At 41.9% G+C, this 22,185-nt stretch overlaps 1 protein-coding gene across 1 annotated transcript in view; it reads left to right on the top strand.

Annotated features, from left to right (window-relative positions):
- The window catches only part of VPS4B (vacuolar protein sorting 4 homolog B), a 44,567-nt gene extending 39,153 nt beyond the window's left edge, over positions 1 to 5,414 (top strand). Inside the window, exon 11 of the mRNA XM_065398061.1 lies at positions 3,830 to 5,414. Within this exon, the coding sequence (XP_065254133.1) occupies positions 3,830 to 3,931 (102 nt within the window). The 3' untranslated portion in view covers positions 3,932 to 5,414. The remainder of the gene's footprint in view (positions 1 to 3,829) is intronic.
- Positions 5,415 to 22,185: the final 16,771 nt, after the last annotated feature.

The raw sequence follows: 22,185 nt of genomic DNA on the forward strand, positions 1-22,185 counted from the left end.
TACCGCCCCCCGAGTTTTCTCCAAACTCCTAGCCATGGTTACTGCCCACCTCAGGAAACGGGGTTATAATATTTCCTTACCTCGACGATTGTCTCCTCAAAGCCTCAACACTTGACGAAGCTCTTCGATCCACGCAGCTTACCGTCGCTTGCTTCCTTTCCCTTGGCCTACAAATAAAAACAAATCCATCTTCTCTCTTACCCAACAACTGGAGTTCATAGGAGCGCATCTCGATTCCAGAATGGGAATAGTGTCTCTCCTGCTTGATCATTTCAACACCATAAAACTCCTGGTTACAAAACTTCGCAACAGTCCCCAGGTCACTGCACAAGACTGCCTGAAACTATTAGGCCACATGGCCTCGTGTACTTTCATGGTCAAAAATGCACACCTATACATGAGGTGCCTTCCAAGCTTGGTTGGCCACGGTTTACAGACTGAACGTATACACTCTAAACAAGCCTCTGTCCATACCCTTCAGAGTCAAAGACTCCCTCCAATGGTGGACAGTTCCCTCCAACCTCTGCTCAGGAGTCCCTTTTCTCCAGGACTCCCCATCACTCATAATGACTACTGATGTATCCCTCACGGGATGGGGAGCACACATGTCCCACCATACAGCCCAGGGGCTATAGTCTTCCACCGAAGCCTCCCTACACATAAACGTCCTAGAACTGCGAGCCATATGCAATGCCTGCCGTCACTTCCTCCCATTCATTCAGAACCAACATGTTCAGATAATGACAGACAACATCGCATGCATGTTCTGTGTCAACAGGCTGGGAAGGGCTCAATCTCACTCGCTTTGCACAGAAGCCATGAAGCTCTGGCGTGCCTCGCGAACAACATCTGGATATCAGCCGCCTATCTTCCCGGGGCCCTGAATACCACCGCGGACAAACTAAGCAGACATTTTCCCTGGGATCACAAATGGGAGATAAACAACACGATCATACACAATATATTCCGCGTTTGGGGCTATCCAACCCTGGGCCTCTTCGCGACTGTGAAGAACAAGAAATGTCCCGAATTTTGCTCCAGAGCGGGATTGGGCAACCATTCCCTAGGAGATGCATTCCTGATCTCATGGGCTCAACACTTAATGTATGCTTTCCCCCCCAGTACCAGTTCTCCACAGAGTTCTGACAAAGATGCGGACAGATCATGCCACGGTAATTCTCATTGCCCCGTTGTGGCCCAGACAACCGTGGTTTCCGTTCCTCACCAGAATGTCAATTCGCCCACCGATTTCATTGCCCCTCACTCCGAACCTCGTATCGCAGCAACACAGCTGATTTCTTCACCCCAACCTCTGTCCATGCTTTATCTCAAAGCTTGGTTCCTACATGGTTCTCCCAAAATCATCTAGCATGCTCTGAGCAGGTTCAAAGAGTGCTCCTACATAGCAGAACACAATCTACTCGCACCACATATCTCCAAAAGTGGAAGCGATTCACACAGTAGTGCTCAACTAAACCACTTCCTCCTACTTCTGCACCTCTTCTGCCCATACTTGACTACTTATTAGATCTTAAGCAATCTGGCCTTTCTTTCAGCTCCATCAAAGTCCACTTAGCTGCTATTACAACTTTTCATGAAAAGATTGACGATACCTCTGTTTTTGCTCATCCAATCACCAAACGTTTTCTCAAAGGGCTCCAATCCCTATACCCGGACATTAAACCTCCTACCCCTCTGTGGGACTTTCATTTAGTATTATCCTGCTTAACTCAACAACCATTTGAGATTCTAGTCACTTGCTCCCTCTTACACCTCTCTATGAAAACAGCATTCTTAGTGGCAATCACCTCCGCCAGACGGGCAGGAGAAATAGAGGCTCTCATGGCAGACCCACCTTATACACTATTTTTTAAGGACAAGGTTACCCTCCGACTACACCCCAAATTTCTTCCAAAGGTGCATTCATCATTCCACATCAATGAGCCGATACACCTACCAACCTTCTTTCCTAATCCACAATGCATACGTTAGATGTACGCAGGGCTTTGTCCTTCTATTTGGATAGAACCAAGCCCTTCAGGAACTCTTCTAGACTGTCTCCATTGCGGAGCACTCCAAAGGGACACCTATTTCTACCCAGAGACTTTCAAACTGGATTTCTGAGTGTATCCGACTGTGCTATCAGATAAAGAAAGTTACGCCTCCAGCCGGCATCAGAACTCACACCACTAGATCTGTGGCTACCTCCGTGGCTTTTCTACGCAAAGTTCCTCTGGCTGACATCATTCGACTTCTGAACACACATTTGTTAAGCTTTATGCCCTTATTCAAGGCCCTCTCTTTGATACACGATTAGGCAGAGCTGTATTCTCTACTGCATTCCTATCAAATCTGAAGTCCCTACCTCCCTTGAGAGACACTGCTTTTAAGTCACCTGGAGTGGAGCACCCACAGGAGCATCTCTCAAAGAAGAGGAGGAGGTTACTCACCCTGTGCAGTAACTGACCTTCTTTGAGATGAGTGTCCCTGTGGGTGCTCCACTACCCACCCTCCTCCCCTCTACTTTGGAGTTGGGGTAGCCTCCGTTGTAGAGAAGGAACTGAGGAGACCGGTCGCGCATGCGTACTATTAAGGTACACTCAGAGTGGGGGGGGGGGGCCAGACGCTGCACGTGCGTGACCGGTACAAGTACTGCTGTAACAATCTCAGAGCAAAGGTGCAGGAACGCACCAACACCTGGTGTGGAGCACCCACAGGGACACTCATCTTGAAGAACGTCAGTTACTGCACAGGGTGAGTAACCTCCTTTTCTCCCCTTGGCGTTTCTGGACCCAGATTGTTACAGCTGGTATTGCTGGACATATTTAAGGAACCCAAGTTCTTCACTGGCAACAATCCAATGTTTCTGTCTTTCAGTGTTAGAAATCAGCTCTAGTTAATCAGATCAGGCGTTGATTCCTTTTAAAGAGTAGTATCTGTTGTCAGTTCATTTGTGATCATTGTCTAAAAAATAGCCCTGTTAATGTTTCATGTGTTTGGCAGGTTTTTTTTTTTTAATAGTACGGTTTTGTAATGTACCTACTCCAGTCATTCAGTACTACGTAGGATTGAAACTACAATTTTTTGTCCTGAATATTAGTAAGTAGTTTTTATTTCTAGGGTTCTGGCTTCATAGATATAGGCTGCTAAAAACGGGCAAAAGTTTAGGAAAATCTAGTGTGTTATAGTGGTGGTTGGCTGAATTGAAATGCCACAGATATTAGCCTTTTGAGACTTGTAAAAACTGTTTTTGGTAATTGGAGAGGGTTTGCCTATCAGTCATGAATAGCTAAACTTTGCTAGATATCAGTTATAAAATATTAGCTTTATATACCAACTCAACTTCTATTGTATTTACCATGGCATGTACTTGAGAACGCCTGATTTTTTTCCCCCTTATATTAAATTATTGTAGTTAAACTTATGATAGTGAGCAACAGTGGACAGACCCATCATATGAAGTTATTCTTCACTTCCACGAAGCAATGATGAACCAAATTGTGTGCTGGTTACTGGAGCAGGTTAAACCTAAAAATTTTACTGGCCAAGGTTTCACTGTTAGAAATGTCACTGATATACCTCTGTCTTTATTCATTGACCACATATTTTATATTATGGAAAGTATGCACGTAAATGTTTTGGTCATTTATACTTTATAAATGTAACTTGTTACTTCCATGTTTCATGGCTGTCCCAGTTGATGATTTTTTTCAAATGTGCATATTAGTAGCAAGATTATTGGATGTGATACTGTTGCTAATATTATGTTTATGAAAATACTTCTGATGTTCTTAATATATTCATCTGTACTATTTTTTTTCTCTGACAGACTGATATGCTAAGGTCATTAGCTAGCACAAAACCAACAGTAAATGAACAGGATCTGGAAAAATTAACGAAGTTTACAAAAGACTTTGGTCAGGAAGGCTAAACCAAAGACAGTCATGGAACACTCCACCTTATGTTTTCTCTTTCATAGGTATTTTTGCCTCCTTATTGATGGCATTTCAAATAATTGCCAATGGAAAAAAAATCACTTCCTTCTTACTTTGCACATGGAATAGAAGATATCTTTGCAAAGACCCTTTGAGCTTTTGTATTGTATTGTTTTCCTCAAATGTCTATTAAATGTCTTCTACTGAGAGGTAATACTAAGAGTATAATTTTAGGATCATATGGCAAAGCAAAAGTGATGTGGTAAATTGTATTTAAATATTAGAAATCTCTTAAAAGATTAGTTAAGTTTTACTAAATGTTAAATTTTAGGCTATATCTGGTAGGCCTGGCTATAAATTATTTATGAAGTCCCATTGGGCCCAACAATAAATGACCTTTTTGCGGGTGGGAGAGGACGTGTGTAACTGTCAAGTGTTCTAAATGTCAGTCAATTAGCCTGCACATTAATTGCTTTCTTTTCAGTTAGATAAATACATAAAAATTTGCTAATAAATCAGATTTTGCAGATGTACGTGTCCTGTGAAATAGGTAAGCAAAGAACACTGTGATGGGGGCTAATATTTTGAACTTATGTAATGGCCAGTACTTATGATAAATACGGATATTGAACTGGTACTTGGCTCTTTTTCTGGTATGCTGTGTTTAATTATTGCCTTAAACAGCAAACTTTTGTTTTTTAATTCTATTAGCTGATAGACATCTGTCACTGTGCAATCTAGCAAAGACTCACTAAATTTAAGAATCTTGGAAGAAAGTTCTTCACTGACTTTTTTTTTTTAATCCAGATTTACTTTCAGCAGGAATTTTGACCAAATATATAGAATGTTTTAGAGTACTTGCATAAGATTACATAATCGAAGGCCTGCAAGGTATAACCAGTCTTTGAATATTGTAAGTGAGGTACTTCTGGAACTAACTTGTGATCTTATTTTCAGAACCTGGGAAATTTAGGGAGGGAGTAGTAAAAAACTACAACTTTGAGATGATGGGCTAAATTGTCCTAAGTACCTCCTTTAGTACAGTGCATAGCATGTATCAATGTAATGCTTAAAGATTTTGAAAATACCTCTCTAAACAAAATACAATAGTAGTATCATGTTACTTCCCGTGATTTTTTTCTAAAGGAGTATGGGTTCTAAGATGTGCCTGAATGTAACTTACAACACTATAGTGTCAGCATTGAGTTTGTGCCTTGTAAGTTTGCACTGTACAGTAGATATGAAAGATCATTGAGGTATTTAGAATACTGTACATTCCATTATTACTGTAAAGTTCTATCCCTGCATATGCTTTGTTTAAACAAACTTGCATTAAAAAAGAAATTTGCACATTTCGTAGATATATTCTATGGTCACCTTTTGATGGGTTTGGTTTTCTTTTATGTACATATTTTGTGTACTGTATAAATCATAGCACTGGTGAAATTTGCTGTACTTAAATGAAGTAAAATGTCATAGTACAACAACTATACTCAGTTTATTCCTTCAGTATTTTCAAGGGGGTCCTGGACAAACTTTCTACTGCAGTTCATGGGTACAGTTTGCACTATTACACAGAAGCAATCTTCAGATATTTCTTATAATCCACATAGTACTGAAACTTCATTTCCTTTCCAGTATCCTTTAACTGTATAGTATACACCCAAATTCCTTTTTACATCATTCACGTCAATGAAATAGTTGTGCCTTTGTCTCACATTGCAGTCTGTGTGCATAATTCCAAATATTTACAAACCTGACAAAATTCAAACTAGAGACTTTAGTGCAATCTTGTGATTCTCAGAGATGTATCTTGGAAGTGCAGAGACCTGTGTTAAGCATACTGTGGGTTACCATCAATTCACCTTTCTGTAATCTCTTCATTAAGTGTGTTCTGCTGGACATATTTCAAATGTGAATCAATAACTTTGTTTAGTTGTGGGAAGTGTTCTGTGTTCAATACTTTTGCTATAGTGTTATCAATTTGCATTTCTTATTTGTAATGAGGTCCACAGATCCATGACATTGGGTAGCGTGCTCTATGCAGCCTTGGAGGCAGACCAAACTGGTCAGTCAGAGGCAGGGAAAGTGTGGCTCCATCTCTGAGAAATTGCCAAATTTCATCTGTTTCTCCAGCTGCAGGCAGACAGTCCAGTTTCCCCCATACCCACTTCAAAGCAAATTTTAAAGAAAAAGAAGGGAGAAAAGGCTTAATTGCCAGGTCTGTTGTAAGAAAAATCCCCTGTGCCTAGCACAGACGACAGGAACCCTCCTGGGACCAGCAAGCAATTGATCCCTCCTTTCCCTCTCCCCTACCCATTGTGAGGGGGAGGGTAGGTTGAAGCACAGTAGCAAAGGGCCAGGGAAACTTCCTGCCCAGCCCCTGGAGCTCTTGCCCATAGCCATGTCTGTTGACCACAGATCCGTTGCCGCATGGCTTCAGGGGCTGGGAGTTACTACTGGGGATCTAGAAAAAGAGCAAAGAGAGCAGGCCACCCACTTCCTCCATTGCACAGCAGGCCCCTTGCCCAGCCCTGCAGTGGCTCAGCTTGGTGTCCCTGAGGTGGCGTCAGCCTAGCTCCAGGCCACGTCCAGGGATCTCCTTTACACAAAGCATGGGACCCTGGGAAGCCCCCAGCTGGAACCTTGCCCTGAGAAAAAGGGGTTTTATGCTGGCAAGAGTGCTGCTGGAAAGAGAAACCACAAGGGCCCTATCCCCCTCCCTCCAGGGAACCATCTGTCTGAAATGTTTCTCCTGAGGAGGAGGAACCAAGATGAGGCATAAAAAAGGTTTCACAGATGTTCAGACCCCACTAGTCACCCCAACATAGCACCATTCATCTTCTGAAGAGTCTGATTCAGGAGACACACTCTATGAAGGTAAGAGGAAACAGGGCAGATAATCCCCAATGTACCCTGTAATAGTGGGGTTGGGACATTGTGCCACACCTAAAGATTGGGAAAGCAGTGGGCTGTTGTCCTCAGTTGCTGCAGCAGGTTGCCATGTGGTAATGGGCTGTCATTCCCAGCTCTCACTGTGGGTCACTTGGCCCTAATGTCCTGGTTATTGCTCTCAGCTTCTGTTGCAGGTTGCCATGCTTCATTACTATGTCCTTCCCACAGCAGATAGCTATGGAGAAATAAGAAGGACATCAGTCCAGACTTGGAAGAACTGGCAGGCACTGATGGACCTCTTGGCCTGCCCCTTCTTTCTTCTATCCCATTCTATAAGACCAGAAGGTTCCTTACTGTGCACCAATCAAAATTCATCCAGGTGGCTCCACTGAAGATAAACAGGCCTTTTTCCCTACTGGTCAAGGACTTATTTCTAACTGAGAATTTTTTTTTTTTACCTGAAAGAGTGGCCTCCTCTCTATAAAGGCCTTTCAGAGGTAGCCAACTCCAGCCAGGCATAAGCGCAGCCCCCTCCTTTGGGCATGAAAACTGTTGAGGGCATCAAGCCAACAAGAATAAGTAAATAAGAGAGAATTGTCATTTGACACCCTAAGTGCCCCCCCATGCTTTCACAAGTATAAGGTGGGCGGACAGTATTGCAAGTATGGTCTTGCTCAACCTATTTTAAAAAAAAAAAAAAAAAACTGCACAGCTTAAGAGCTTCTGCCTGAGGAGGAATCGGGGCATGCAGACAGCCATCCTAAATCTCCTATAAATGGGAGCAACTGAACCTGTCCCACCTCTTCAGAAGAAAAACAGGCCTTGCTGTATATTATTCCTTCTTTCCCATTCCCCACCCCCAAAAAAAGTTCAAGCTACAGAGCGCTTCTTGACATCAAGAAAATGAACAGATCCATTGAAAAGAAAAATCAAAATTCAAGATGGAAACACTAAAATCCACACTAGCTGCCATCAATAAAAGGGACTGCAGGACATCAGTAGATGTGAATGATGCTAATCTCCATACACCAATTCAACAGTCTCCCAGATACTTCCTAAACTTTGATTTTGCAGCAAAACATTTCCAATACAGGTCCTTGCCCTTTGGTTTAGCAACAGCAGGGCGGCCAGAGAGCGGCAGCTGCTGGCTGGGACCCCAGCTCTGAAGGCAGAGCCGCTGCCAGCAGCAGTGCAGAAGTATGGTATGGTATTGCCACCCTTACTTCTGTTGCCAGCCAAGCTGGGCCCTTAGCAGCCGCCACTATCCAGCCACCCAACTCTGAAGGCATCAGCACAGAAATAAGGGTGGCATAGTACGTGTGACGGGTTGGGTCACAGAAACCCCTTGGGACTGCTACCTGATGTGCTGAGATTACCTCTAAGCCCGTTTTCCCTGCCAGCTTGGGATTTCAGTACCCTGTCTTGCTGAGACAGACACGCTAGCCTGCTGCAAACACAGACCCAGGTCTGAACCACGTCCCCCAAAAGCTGCAGACTTAACTGAAAACAGCTTAAGAAGTGCTCTGTCTCTAGCACCCAGCTCCCAATGGGATCCAAGTCCCAAATAAATCCGTTTTACTCTGTATAAAGCTTATACAGGGTAAACTCATAAATTGTCTGCCCTCTCTAACACTGATAGATATGCACAGCTGTTTGCTCCCCCAGGAATTAATTACATTGGGTTAATTTATAAGCAAAAATGATTTTATTAAATATAAAAATTAGGATTTAAGTGGTTCCAAGTAATAACAGAGAGAACAAAGTAAATTATCAAACAAAAACATACAAGTCTAAGCCTAATACACTAAGAAACTGATTACAGATGAAACATCACCCTCAGAGATGTTCCAATAAGCTTCTTTCACAGACTAGACGCCTTTACCCGGTACAGTCCTTGTTCCAGCTCAGGTGGTAGCTAGGGGATTTCTCATGACTGCAGCCCCTTTGTTCTGTTCCACCTCCTTATATACCTTTGGCACAAGGTGGGAATCTTTTGTCTCTTTGGGTCCCCACTCCTCCTTCCAAATGGAAAAGCACCAGGTTTAAAATGGATTCCAGTACCAGGTGACATGGTCACATGTCCTGTGAGACCCAAGCCTTCATTCTTCCTGGCCTGACTCACAGGAAGGCTTGCAAGTAAACAGAGCCATCTACAGTCAGTTGTCCTAGTTGATGGGAGCCATCAAGATTCTAAACCACCAAGAATGGCCCACACTTTGAATAACTACAATAGGACCGCAGAGTTATATTTTATATTCCTAGTTTCAGATACAAGAATGATACATTCATACAAATAGGATCAACACACTCAGTAGATTATAAGCTTTGTAATGATACCTTCCAAGAGACCTTTTGCGTGAAGCATATTCCAGTTACATTGCATTCCATATGATTTTATGAAAATATGCTAATGAGTGTGAATATAATGTGTCAGTATGGTATTGCTACCCTTACTTCTGCGCTGCTGCTGGCTCCATCTTCAGAGCGGGGTGCCTTGGTAACAGCCATTGCTCTCCCGCTGCCCAGATCGGAAGGCAGCGGAGAAGTAAGGGTGGCCATAGTGTGACACACCCCCACCCCCACCCCGGCAACTCCCTTTTGGGTCAGGCCCCTCAATTTGAGAAACGCTGGTCTTCCCCATGAAATCTGTATAGGATAGGGTAAAAGCACACAAAAGACCAGATTTCACAGGGGGAGACCAGATTTCATGGTCCGTGATGCATTTTTCATGGCCGTGAATTTGGTAGAGCTCTAAGATAATACAAGAGCCAGTCATGCATCAAAATCCAGACAGTCTGAGCCTAGCTGCCTGGTTCTTGAACAGTCTCTTAAGCAAAGAGGTTATTCAGGGAGTTAATATCCACAATTTTAGCTTCCCAGAAATAAATCTCCTAAGCATACTCAAAGGCCTGATCAAGTTTTAACCATTGGTACTAGGACAAGGGTTTCACCTTCCTCCTCCACTCCCCATGTGCATTGGTACCACTGATTCTCAAATTTCTTCAAAATGACCTGGCAGTTCAGACTCTCAAAGATCAAGTTGCTGCTTTGTCTAGCATCTTTTGTGCAGTAAACAAATAGCGAATTTAGTCTCACCCAGATGTCCAGTGTTTTTCTTACAAGAGAAGCATTGCTTCTACATTATCCTGACATGCATAAAGTTCCTTTATGGGCCTTAGTTTTTAGTGCCAATGTGCCATTACAGGCCCTCCGGTTGAACCATTAATGAAAATCTTTCTCTACTTGCTCAACATTTTTTTTAAATGACAATCATGTCTGTTCACAGGGTGTTTGACTTAGGAGCTCTTTTCCTGGAACTTCAGTACTGTATGTTCCCTAAGGCTAATGTGGTACTCAGAACCAATCCTCTATTCATACTAAAGAATAACTCCAGGCTCCAGAGAGCACAGGAAATTTGTTTTCCATCCTTCTGTCCAGCTCCATCAAACTCCAGAGAGAAATTGTGGCATGTTTTGGATGGCTGCAATGCACTCAAAGTATATAATTAACACAGATCGCAAGAACAAATGCTTTGTTTATGCTTTATTATCCAGCATCAAAGGGAAACAAGGTTTTGAAATCCTCCATTTCCAGGTAGCTGAGATATTGTATCTCAAAAGTATACAAATCAAAAAGCGTAACTCCATCTTCCAATATCAGAGCTTGCTCCCTCAGAGTCATGGCAGCTTCATGGAATCATAGCAGTGTAAGAATGGAAGGGACCTCAAGTGGTCATCTAGTCCAGCCCCCTGCACTGAGGCAGGATAACGTAAAAGTAGACCATCCCTGACAGGTGTCCAACCTATTCTTAAAAGCCTCCAATGGTGGGGATTCCTCAACCTCCATTAACAGATTATTCCAGAGCTTAAGCACCCTTATAGCTAGGAAGTTTTTCCTCAGATCTAACCTAAATCTCCCTTGCTGCAGATTAAGCCCATTACTTCTTGTCCTACCTTGAGTGGACAATGGAGAACAATTGATCATTGTCTTCATAATAACCCTTAACATATTTGAAGACTATTATCAGGTCTATCTTCCCCTTACTTTTCTTTTCTCAAGATTAAACATGACCAGTTTTTTAACCTTTCTTCATAGGTGAGGTTTTCTAAACTTATTGTTTTGGTTGCTCTTCTCTGGACTTGCTCCAATTTGTCCACATCTTTAACTGTGGTGCCCAGAATTGGACAAGTTACTCCAGCTGAGGCCTCACCAGTGCTGAGTAGAGTGGGACTGTTACCTCCCCTGTTTTTTATACAACACTCCTGTGAATACACCCCACAATATTAGCCTTTTTCACAACTGCATCACATTGTTGTCTCATATTCAGTTTGTGATCCACTATAACTCCCAGATGCTTTTCAGCAGTACTACCTCCTAGCAAGTTATTTGTAGTTGTGCATCTATTTTTTTCCTTCCTATGTGTAGTACTTTGCATTGTTTCTATTGAATTTCATCTTGTTGATTTCAGACCTATTCTCTAGTTTGTCAAGGTCATTTTGAATTCTAATCCTGTCCTCTAAAGTGCTTGCAATTCTGTCCCAGCTTGGTGTCATCTGTAAATTTTATAAGCATACTCTCTACTCCATTATCTAAATCATTAATGAAAATATTGAATAGTACTGGACCCATGACTCATCCCTGCAGGATCCCACTAGATATGCCCTCCCAGTTTGACAGTGAGCCGTTGATACCTACTCTTTGAGTGTGGTCTTTCAATCAGTTGTACACCCACCTTATAATAATTTATTGTAGACCACATTTCCCTAGTTTGAAGGATCACATGCCTCATACAAGAAAAAAAAATCTGTAAAGCAGCCACCTCTGGTCACCTGTTCATGTCACCTTCAAAATTCTACAAGCTGGACATCCAGTCATAGTCTGATGCTGCCTTCATTAGACAGGTGCCCCTCACTGTAGGGTCCCAGTAACTATTAGGAAAGGGTTATCCCCTTTCACATATACATAACAGCATATAGTTCCCCTCTAAGTGGACACCGCTATAAAAATCCCAATGTCATGGATCTGTAGACTTTACTTCGAAGAAAAATAAAATGTATCTGTGTATTATCTGAACATTTTCTTTCTTGGAGTAATGAGGTTCACAGACCCAACACACCCTGAATGGGCTGTTAACTGGGAAAAGATATTGAATTATTAATTGGCACTCAAATTTTTAATTGAATTCCTTGCTCTGCAGAAGGGTTGTTCTATGTAGTCTTAATACTTAAATTTCCTTACTGATATAGCGCGCTTAAATTTTCATAAACTATGGAAGTGTCTCAACTGGCAGTTTCTCAGTGGTGAAGCCACACCTCCCTGCCTCTGATTGACAGGTTTGATCTGCCTCCAGGGCTGCATGGAGCAGAGTACACAATGTCATAGATCTGTGGACTTCATTACTCCAAGAAAGGAAATTTTCAAATACATTTTCCTATATTCTGTTGTAAGAGAAATTCTAGACACTCGACCTCAGGTGAAAAACAAAACCAAAGAAACCAACCCCCACATTGTTTATTGGTATTTTAAGCTATTTCTAGAATGGATTTTTTTAAAATATATTGCTGATAAACATCAATGTTTAAAAAAAATCAGAGATCCACCTACAAAGATGTTTTTGGTTATGCAGCCTTTACTTGGGAAACTTAGAGAAAACAAACATAAAATCCCCATAAAACTTCATAATTAAGCTGATCCTAAAATATGCCTGCTGTTGAGTACATGAGTGGGGAACAGAAATAAAACAAACCCACCATCATATCATATAATTTTACACAGTACTCCTAAATATTCTTGAATTGCAAAATAAAAACTTGTATTTTTTGGACATATGGACAGGGTAACATTTGAATTCATAGATTTCAAGGCTAGAAGGGATCATTGTGATCATCTAGTCTGACCTCGTGTATAACACAGCCCATACAGAGAACTTCCCCAAAATAATTCCTAGAGCAGATCTTTTAGAAAAAACATCCAATCTTGATTTTAAAATTCTCAGGGATGGAGAATCCACCATGACCCTTGGTAAATTGTTCTATTAGACCATTAGAAGCTGGAGTGCTTCTATGGAGGCTGGGAAAGATACTCAGCCCTATATTTGCAATAAAGACTGAAATGTGAATTGACTTTGGCTGCATAATATTTACTTACAAGAGTTTTTTTTTTCTGGACTTGATAGAATCTATACTACATTGGCAAATCTAAATGGAATACAATAATAAATTTACTCTGAATGTCTTTCCCTCAAATGGGAAGGTGCACTCAGTGAAATAAGGTTATTTCGTTCTCATGTAATCCATATTAAGCACATGTGCATCCAAAACAAAGTTATACTAAATGGGAGTGACCATTTCACAGGGTCTTGGATTCCTGCATTGAGTCAGGCAGGGATCCTTTGGAAAAATAACAAGGAGTCTGGTGGCACCTTAAAGACTAACAGATTTATTTGGGCATAAGCTTTCGTGGGTAAAAACCTCACTTCTTCAGATGCATAGAGTGAAAGTTACAGATGCAGGCATTATATACTGACATATGGAGAGAAGGGAGTTACTTCGCAAGTGGAGAACCAGTGTTGACAGGGCCAATTCAATCAGGGTGGATGTGGTCCACTCCCAATAATAGATGAGGAGGTGTCAATTCCAGGAGAGGAAAAGCTGCTTCTTTAATGAGCCAGCCACTCCCAGTCCCTATTCAAGCCCAGATTAATGGTGTTAAATTTGCAAATGAATTTTAGTTCTGCTGTTTCTCTTTGAAGTCTGTTTCTGAATTTTTTTGTTCAATAATAGTGACTTTTAAATCTGTAATAGAATGACCAGGGAGATTGAAGTGTTCACTTACTGGCTTTTGTATGTTACCATTCCTGATGTCCAATTTGTGTCCATTTATTCTTTTGCGGAGGGACTGTCCGGTTTGGCCAATGTACATGGCAGAGGGGCATTGCTGGCACATGATGGCATATATAACATTAGTAGACGTGCAGGTGAATGAGCCCTTGATGGTGTGGCTGATGTGGTTGGGTCCTCTGATGGTGTCGCCAGAGTAGATATGGGGACAGAGTAGGCAACGAGGTTTGCTACAGGGATTGGTTCCTGGGTTGGTGTTTCTGTGGTGTGGTGTGTAGTTGCTGGTGAGTATTTGCTTCAGGTTGGGGGGTTGTCTGTAAGCGAGGACTCCTTGTTGTTTTTGTAGATACAGACTAACACGGCTACCCCCTGATATTTGGAAAAATAGTATGTGGTCATGTAACTTAAAGACTGTCTCATTATGCATATGCATCAGGGGTCTGAATTAAAGTTGCACAGGCAAGCATTTCCTAACTCCTGAGTGCTCGACTTTACTGTTACGTTCCAGATTTTTACATACATCATCTTAGAGTATCAAATACAGTGGACTACCTATTTACTGTATTGTTATAAAAACTAAAACAAAAAGTTGTAAAAATCAGAGAAGGTTTGTGGGAGTCCTAACAAATTCACCTGTCATTAGTCTAGCTGGCTCAAATGTCTCAGTACAGCAACCTTGGCTGGATTAGGTCTTCTTAAGATGTTTGTAGAAAGATGGTTCCAGCTTTCACATTTTTGAGGAACCCTCGCAAGGCAAATATTTATAGCTCTGATTTTATTTTCTAACAACTCATCTTTTGCATCAATTTGTCATTGAATCCTAACTTCTAATGAGGAAAGCCTGATGCAGGGCTCCTAAATTCTGAGGCACATGTCTGTGCTTCATTAAATTTACAAGTTAGTGTCTTGGAAACAATCAAATGTGTTTATAGAACAATTCTAAACTTGCAGCGCCTGGTTTAAATTCCAGAAGATCTGTTTCACAGTCTGAACCTAGTAACACAGCTTGGAAGGCTTTCATCTATACATAGAATCATGTTCAGTGTCACCAAGCTCTGAATATATATTGATAGCAACCTTTTTTTCCTGGCACAACAGTGTCTTTTCTGTGTTGCACACCTATCCTTCATTCAGGGCATTATGGGAAAATCTGTGCAATTTTCTTATACTACTTTAACTTTTAGTAGTCATAGCTAAGGATTTGTGGGTATCTTTTCCATGTGTAGAAATGCACTTTAAGGAATCTGCAGAGAACAGGAATGCAAAAGACCAGCCAACCTAACTGCACAAGTATGATTCAGGTCGTTTCCTCCACAGCAGAACCATGTTACATTCTACAAGTTGCTTTACAATTGTCCTACTCACGAGCAACCTCCAAAAATGGTACACCCACATCTTTTACCAAGCATGCTAATTATGTTGTCTGTGGAGTAGAATCAAGTGTGGTGTCATTCATAATTACAACCTTATTACAAAGTCATTTTAAATATTTGTGTGAGGTGCCATATACACAAGAAAAACTTCTAATGCCACAGCTAAAAGTGATCTACATAGGAGAAAGGGGGCACAAACACTTTTCTCCCTTTGTCTAAGGTCTAAGAAGTCCTTAAACATACTTAAATGAAATTTGTTTTGCCATATAAACATCGGGAACTTCAAGCTCCCTCATGCCTGTTTCATCTCCTGGAGGACTCACTGGAAGACTTCTGAAGTGACTTGAAAGCTTTTTCAGCCCTTCACTGCAGGTTGGGCTTGTTTGAATCATCAAGAAATTTTCTTCCAGCTGCTTATAGGATGCTTTGGTTGAAATCAGTATTGTTAAAAATCAACATACTTTTTTCAAGTCTAAATAAGAATTCTGTTTCTTCTTAATCAGGTTTCATTTTCATGATACCGAAGATGTCATCCAACTCTCTAGTTCTCCAGGGAACAGACAAATAAACAGTGAGGCAGACAAATAAACAGTGACAATTTTTTTAAGTGCTTGTACACAAATGCTGGAAGTCTAAATAATAAGATGGCTGAACTAGAGTGCCTCATGTTAAAGGAGAATATTGATATAATAGGCATCACAGAAACCTGGTGGAGTGAGGACAATCAATGGGACACAATCATTCCGGGGTACAAAATATATTGGAAGGACAGAACTAGCCGTGCGGGGTGGGGGTGGGAGGGGACTATATGTGAAAGAAAATGTAGAATCAAATGAAGTAAAAATCTTAAGTGAATCCACATGTTCCATAGAATCTCTATTGTGACAGACCCAGACCAGTGGGGTACAGAAGTCTGGTAGAGGGCAAATATACTGGTCACTGGATGAGTAGTTTTCTGTTCCCTGAGTGACCAGAGCAGGGGCTGTACTAGAGTAATCAAGAAGCTTCTAGAATCAATTAAGGCAGGCTAATCAGGGCACCTGGGTTTTAAAAAGGAGCTCACTTCAGTTTCTGGTGGGAGTGTGAGGAGCTGGGAGCAAGAGGCGCAAGGAGCTGAGAGTGAGAGGGTGTGCTGCTGGAGGACTGAGGAGCACAAGCGTTATCAGACACCAGGAGGAGGGTCCTGTGGTGAGAATAAGGAAGGTGTTTGGAGGAGGCCATGGGGAAGTAGCCCAGGGAGTTGTAGCTGTCATGCAGCTGTTACAGGAGGCACTACAGACAGCTGCAGTCCACAGGGCCCTGGGCTGGAACCCGGAGTAGAGGGCGGGCCCGGGTTCCCCCCAAACCTCCCAATTGACCTGGACTGTGGGTTCTCCCAGAGGGGAAGGTCTCTGGGCTGTTCCCCAACCCACATGGTGAATCTCTGAGGCAAGAAAACCCGCCAATAAGCGCAGGACCCACCAAGATAGAGGAGGAACTTTGTCACACTATGGATAGTAATTTCATGCTCTAATAAAAATATAACATTAGGGATCTATTATTGACCACCTGACCAGGACAGTGATAGTGATGATGAAATGCTAAGGGAGATTAGAGAGGCTATCAAAATAAAGAAGTAAATAATAGTGGGGGATTTCAATTATCCCCACATTAACTGGGAACATGTCACCTCAGGACGAAATGCAGAGATAAAATTTCTCGATACTTTAAATGACTGCTTCTTGGAGCAGCTGGTACAGGAACCCACAAGGGGAGAGGAAATTCTCACTTTAGTCCTGAGTGGCATGCAGGATCTGGTCCAAGAGGTAAGTATAACAGGACCGCTTGGAAATAGTGACCATAATATAATAACTTTTAACATTCCTGTGGTGGAATGTGGCATTTAACTTCAGAAAGGGAAACTATGCAAAAATGAGGGGGTTAGTTAAACAGAAATTAAAAGGTACAGTGACTAGAGTGAAATCCCTGCAAGCTGCATGGACACTTTTCAAAGACACTATAATAGAGGCCCAACTTAAATGTATACCCCAAATTAAAAAACGCAGTAAAAGAACTAAAAAAGAGCCAACGTGGCTTAACAACCATGTAAAAGAAGCAGTGAGAGATAAAAAGGCATCTTTTAAAAAGTGAAAGTCAAATCCTAGTGAGGTAAATAGAAAGGAGCATAAACACTGCCAAATTAAGTGTAAAAATGTAATAAGAAAAGCCAAAAAGGAGATTGAAGAACAGCTAGCCAAAAACTCAAAAGGTAATAACAAAATGTTTTTTAAGTACATCAGAATCAGGAAGCCTGCTAAACAACCAGTGGGGCCCCTGGACGATCGAGATACAAAAGGAGCGCTTAAAGATGATAAAGTCATTGCAGAGAAACTAAATGGATTCTTTGCTTCAGTCTTCATGGCTGAGGATGTTAGGGAGATTCCCAAACCTGAGCTGGCTTTTGTAGGTGACAAATCTGAGGAATTATCAGAGATTGAGGTGTCACAAACGGAGGTTTTGGAATTAACTGATAAATTTAACAGTTACAAATCACCGGGACCAGACGGCATTCACCCAAGAGTTTTGAAAGAACTCAAATGTGAAATTGCGGAACTACTAACTATGGTTTGTAACTTGTCCTTTAAATAGGCTTCTGTACCCAATGACTGGAAGATAGCTAATGTAACGCCAATATTTTAAAAGGGCTCTAGAGGTGATCCCGGTAAATTACAGACCGGTAAGTCTATCATCAGTGCTGGGCAAATTAGTTGAAACAATCGTAAAGAATAAAATTGTCAGACACATAGAAGAGCATAAATTGTTGGGCAAAAGTCAACATGGTTTCTGTAAAGGGAAATCATGTCTTACTAATCTATTAGAGTACTTTGAAGGGGTCAACAAACATGTGGTCAAGGGCGATCCAATGGACATAGTGTACTTAGATTTCCAGAAAGCCTTTTTCAAGGTCCGTCACCAAAGGCTCTTACGTAAATTAAGTTGTCATGGGATAAGAGGGAAGATCCTTTCATGGATTGAGAACTGGTTAAAAGACAGGGAACAAAGGGTAGGAATAAATGGTAAATTTTCAGAATGGAGAGGGGTAACTAGTGGTGTTCCCCAAGGGTCAGTCCTAGGACCAATACTATTCAACTTATTCATAAATGATCTGGAGAAAGGGGTAAGAAGTGAGGTGGCAAAGTTTGCAGATGATACTAAACTGCTCAAGATAGTTAAGACCAAAGCAGACTGTGAAGAACTTCAAAAAGATCTCACAAAACTAAGTGATTAGGCAACAAAATGGCAAATAAAATTTAGTGTGGATAAATGTAAAGTAATTCACATTGGAAAAAATAACCAACTATACATACAATATGATGGGGGCTAATTTAGCTACAACTAATCAGGAAAAAGATCTTGGAGACATCGTGGATAGTTCTCTGAAGACGTTCACGCGGGTGCAGCAGCAGTCAAAAAAGCAAACAGGATGTTAGGAGTCATTAAAAAGGGGATAGAGAATAAGACGGAGAATATCTTATTGCCCTTATATAAATCTATGGTATGCCCACATCTTGAATACTGTGTACAGATGTGGTCTCCTCGTCTCAAAAAAGATATACTGGCATTAGAAAAGGTTCAGAGAAGGGCAACTAAAATGATTAGGAGTTTGGAACGGGTCTCATACGAGGAGAGATTAAAGAGGATAGGACTTTTCAGCTTGGAAAAGAGGAGACTAAGGGGGGATATGATAGAGGTATATAAAATCATGAATGATGTGTAGAAAGTGAATAAGGAAAAGTTATTTATTTGTTCCCATAATATAAGAACTAGGGGCCACCAAATGAAATTAATGGGCAGCAGGTTTAAAACAAATAAAAGGAAGTTCTTATTCACACAGCACACAATCAACTTGTGGAGCTCCTTGCCTGAGGAGGTTGTGAAGGCTAGGACTATAACAGGGTTTAAAAGATAACCTCCATGCATTTATCCAGTTAAGTCCATTAATGGCTATTAGCCAGGATGGGTAAGGAATGGTGTCCCTAGCCTCTGTTTGTCAGAGGGTGGTGATGGACAGCAGGAGAGAGATCACTTGATCATTACCTGTTAGGTTCACTCCCTCTGGGGCACCTGGAATTGGCCACTGTCGGTAGACAGGATACTAGGCTGGATGGACCTTTGGTCTGACCCAGTCTGGCCATTCTTATGTTCTTATGTTCCAGGGAAAGAACATGATGGACGAGACTGGAATTTCTATTAAAAACAAAACAAAACAAAAACCTTTTAGATCATTCCTATATCTTACTGGCACAATGCCAGTATTTTTCTTCTGCAGCTCACCTTTAAAGGGGACTGTGCTGTACCTTGTTTATTTCTTTCATATGTGGTTAAGGAAAATATCATAACCCTGATTGAGCCCTAAGGGAGGCTAGGCCTTGACCTTGCTATACTATGTTGGCCTATCATGTCCTTCTCTGTTTATACAGCCAAGAAACATTGACAGCTGCCTCTACTTCTGACAATGAACCATCAGCTATACTGTCCATCCATCCCCACACACCCTTTTATTGATGGGGCACAAATTAGGCATTGGTTTAAAATACCGTTGCACTTGGTCATTTGTGGGTGGCAATTTACAGATGATCATCTTGGGGATCAAAAACTGAATTATCATCTACCACATACTGAAAAAAATTCAAGCCAAGCTTTGGCTAGCAGAGTTCTCCCACCTCTCCCACTGTATTGTAAAAGAATTTCAGGATGTACGTATACCAAAGCTTTCCTTACAGATTTTTCCCTCCTGAAAAAGTATGGCGGAATCTTAGGGCTTGTCTACACTACCACTTAAGTCGATGTAAGTTAGGTCGCTCACAGGTGTGAAAAAGCCACCCCTGTCCACACTGCGCTATGTCAGCAGGAGATGCTCTCCTGCCAACATAGCTTCCTCCTCTTATTGAGGTGGAGTAATTATGCCACCAGGAGAGTGCTCTCCCATCAGCACAGCACATCTTCATCAGATGCACTACAGCAGCACAGTAGTGTAGGCTAGTCCTTAGATATAGTTTGGGCTGCACAGAATTGCTCTCCTGCTGCCCTTAAAGCTGTTATAGTATGTAGTTACAAAGTACTCTGTTTCTTTTAAGAGTGATGGTTAAGGGGGACTACACAGGGTTGCCTGTTAGATTAAGGGGGACTATATATAATGGTAATTTGTAATCTCAGAGTCTCTTCCTTCATCCAGTCTCAGTTCCTTTATTTTTAGGGGTACCATGTAAAATGAATTTATGATTGGGCACAATACAACCTCAACATTTAAAAGTTATAGAAGAATGGGGTATTCACTTGGGAATTGCTCGAATAAATGCCATTTTGTACAATGTGCATCTCAGAGGTCTGGCCGCCACCCAAGAACCCCCCGTGGCCAGGGGAGCTGGAACAATTTGTGTAGTGGGGGTGCTGAGAGCCAAAGAATCAAACTGTAAACCCTGTATACAATGGAAATCACTTCAAGCCAGGGGTGTGGCAGCATCCCCCGCACCCTTAGTTCCAGCACATATGGCAGGGGATACTGAGGCAGTGCTCTGCCCCTATTTTCCCTTCTTCAGGGCTCTTTAAACTAACTCCACAAAGTCTCTTTCAAATACACTTGGGGGTCTGGGTTTTATTTATTAAATTAACAACGTTAAAAAAAAAAAACCCACCACAGCCCTCCTCCTCCCCAAGGAAGCATCCCTTCCTTGAGGACCATTGCAGGAGACCTGCTCTACAGTTCCCTCACTCCAGGTGCCCTCACCCAGCAGCTTCCTGCTGTCTTTTACCCTGGGATCACTTGATACAATCCAGGTGTGTCTCCTCCTGTAATCAGGGCTGGTTTAGCCCCAGGGTCTCCAGCCTATGGGTAATCCACCCTGTTACAAGTCTACATTCCAAAGGTATAGCATTCCTTTTCAGAAACATTTTTGCTACATCTAAATTGGGCTAACTTCTATGAACCTCTAAGCTGTTGTATCATAGGTATAAAATGGGGTAAAATCCCAGAAATCTTATTACGCTTTGAGGGGTTGAATCAGTATACTGCTCAACTCCAGTACAAGAACTTCCATCCTCTAGGCTATCCTGACCTACATGTCACTGTGGGTCATGAGTATGTACCTGTGTTTTGAGGGCGAGGCTATGATTTTATTTTCTTCTGTTCTCCCCTACCTATCCAAGTGGATTAGGGCACCAGGTCACAGATTAGCAAGATTTGTTTCTGTCTGCTCCACCTCCTTCTGATGCCTCAGCCTCTTTAAATGGTGTGTTATTCAAGGCAGGGACCTTACTTTCACACATGTTTATAAAGCCACGTGATCTCTAAACCATAAACAATAATTCCTTCTGACTCATATGTTTTTGTCATATCTGCCTCCATAAACAATAATTCCTTCTGACTCATTTGTTTTTGTCATATCTGCCTGCAACAGTATGACGGTCAGACGACAAGTGATAATTACCAAAATCTAGGGCTGAATAGCTCCTGCTCTTGTCTCGCAACTGTTTCCACCCCATTTATTTTGTTCTCACCATGTTCCAGTGTGCACCATAACAGTAATTGGTTAGAAAAGAGAGGGAGGGAGCTCAGGAAAGGGAAAAGAGGAGTAAGAGCTTCAAATTACTCAAGTGGAAGAGTGGAGCATCTCTTAATAGATTGTCATCAAGGCCCATTGTTTTGGGGGTTTATTTTGTTTATATCTCCCAATAATTTATTGGTGTTTATTACAAAAATTAAACTGGTGAAAATTGGTACCCAATATTAATTTCATAAGAATATAAGACTGGCCATATTGGGTCAGACCAATGGTCCATATAGCACTGTATCCTGTCTTCCAACAGTGGCCAGAGCTAAGATGCTTCAGAAGGAATGAACAGAATAGGGCAACTAGCAAGTGATTCATCCCCTCTCATCCAGTCCTGGCATCTAGCAGTCAGAGGCAGGGCCGGCTCCAGGCACCAGCTGAGCAAGCTGGTGCTTGGGGCGGCAGATTGTTCAAGGCGGCATTCTGCCCAATCCTAGGGCGGCACGGCCGCTTTTTTTTTTTTTTTTTTTGTTCCGCTCCGGCCGCCCTGTAGGGGGCCGGAGCACCCTGCAGGGCAATCCTCTTCCTTCCCTCCCCGCAGACCGGAGCGGAG

The sequence above is a fragment of the Emys orbicularis genome, chromosome 2, assembly GCF_028017835.1.
Source record: "Emys orbicularis isolate rEmyOrb1 chromosome 2, rEmyOrb1.hap1, whole genome shotgun sequence".
NCBI classification, from domain to species: domain Eukaryota; kingdom Metazoa; phylum Chordata; order Testudines; family Emydidae; genus Emys; species Emys orbicularis.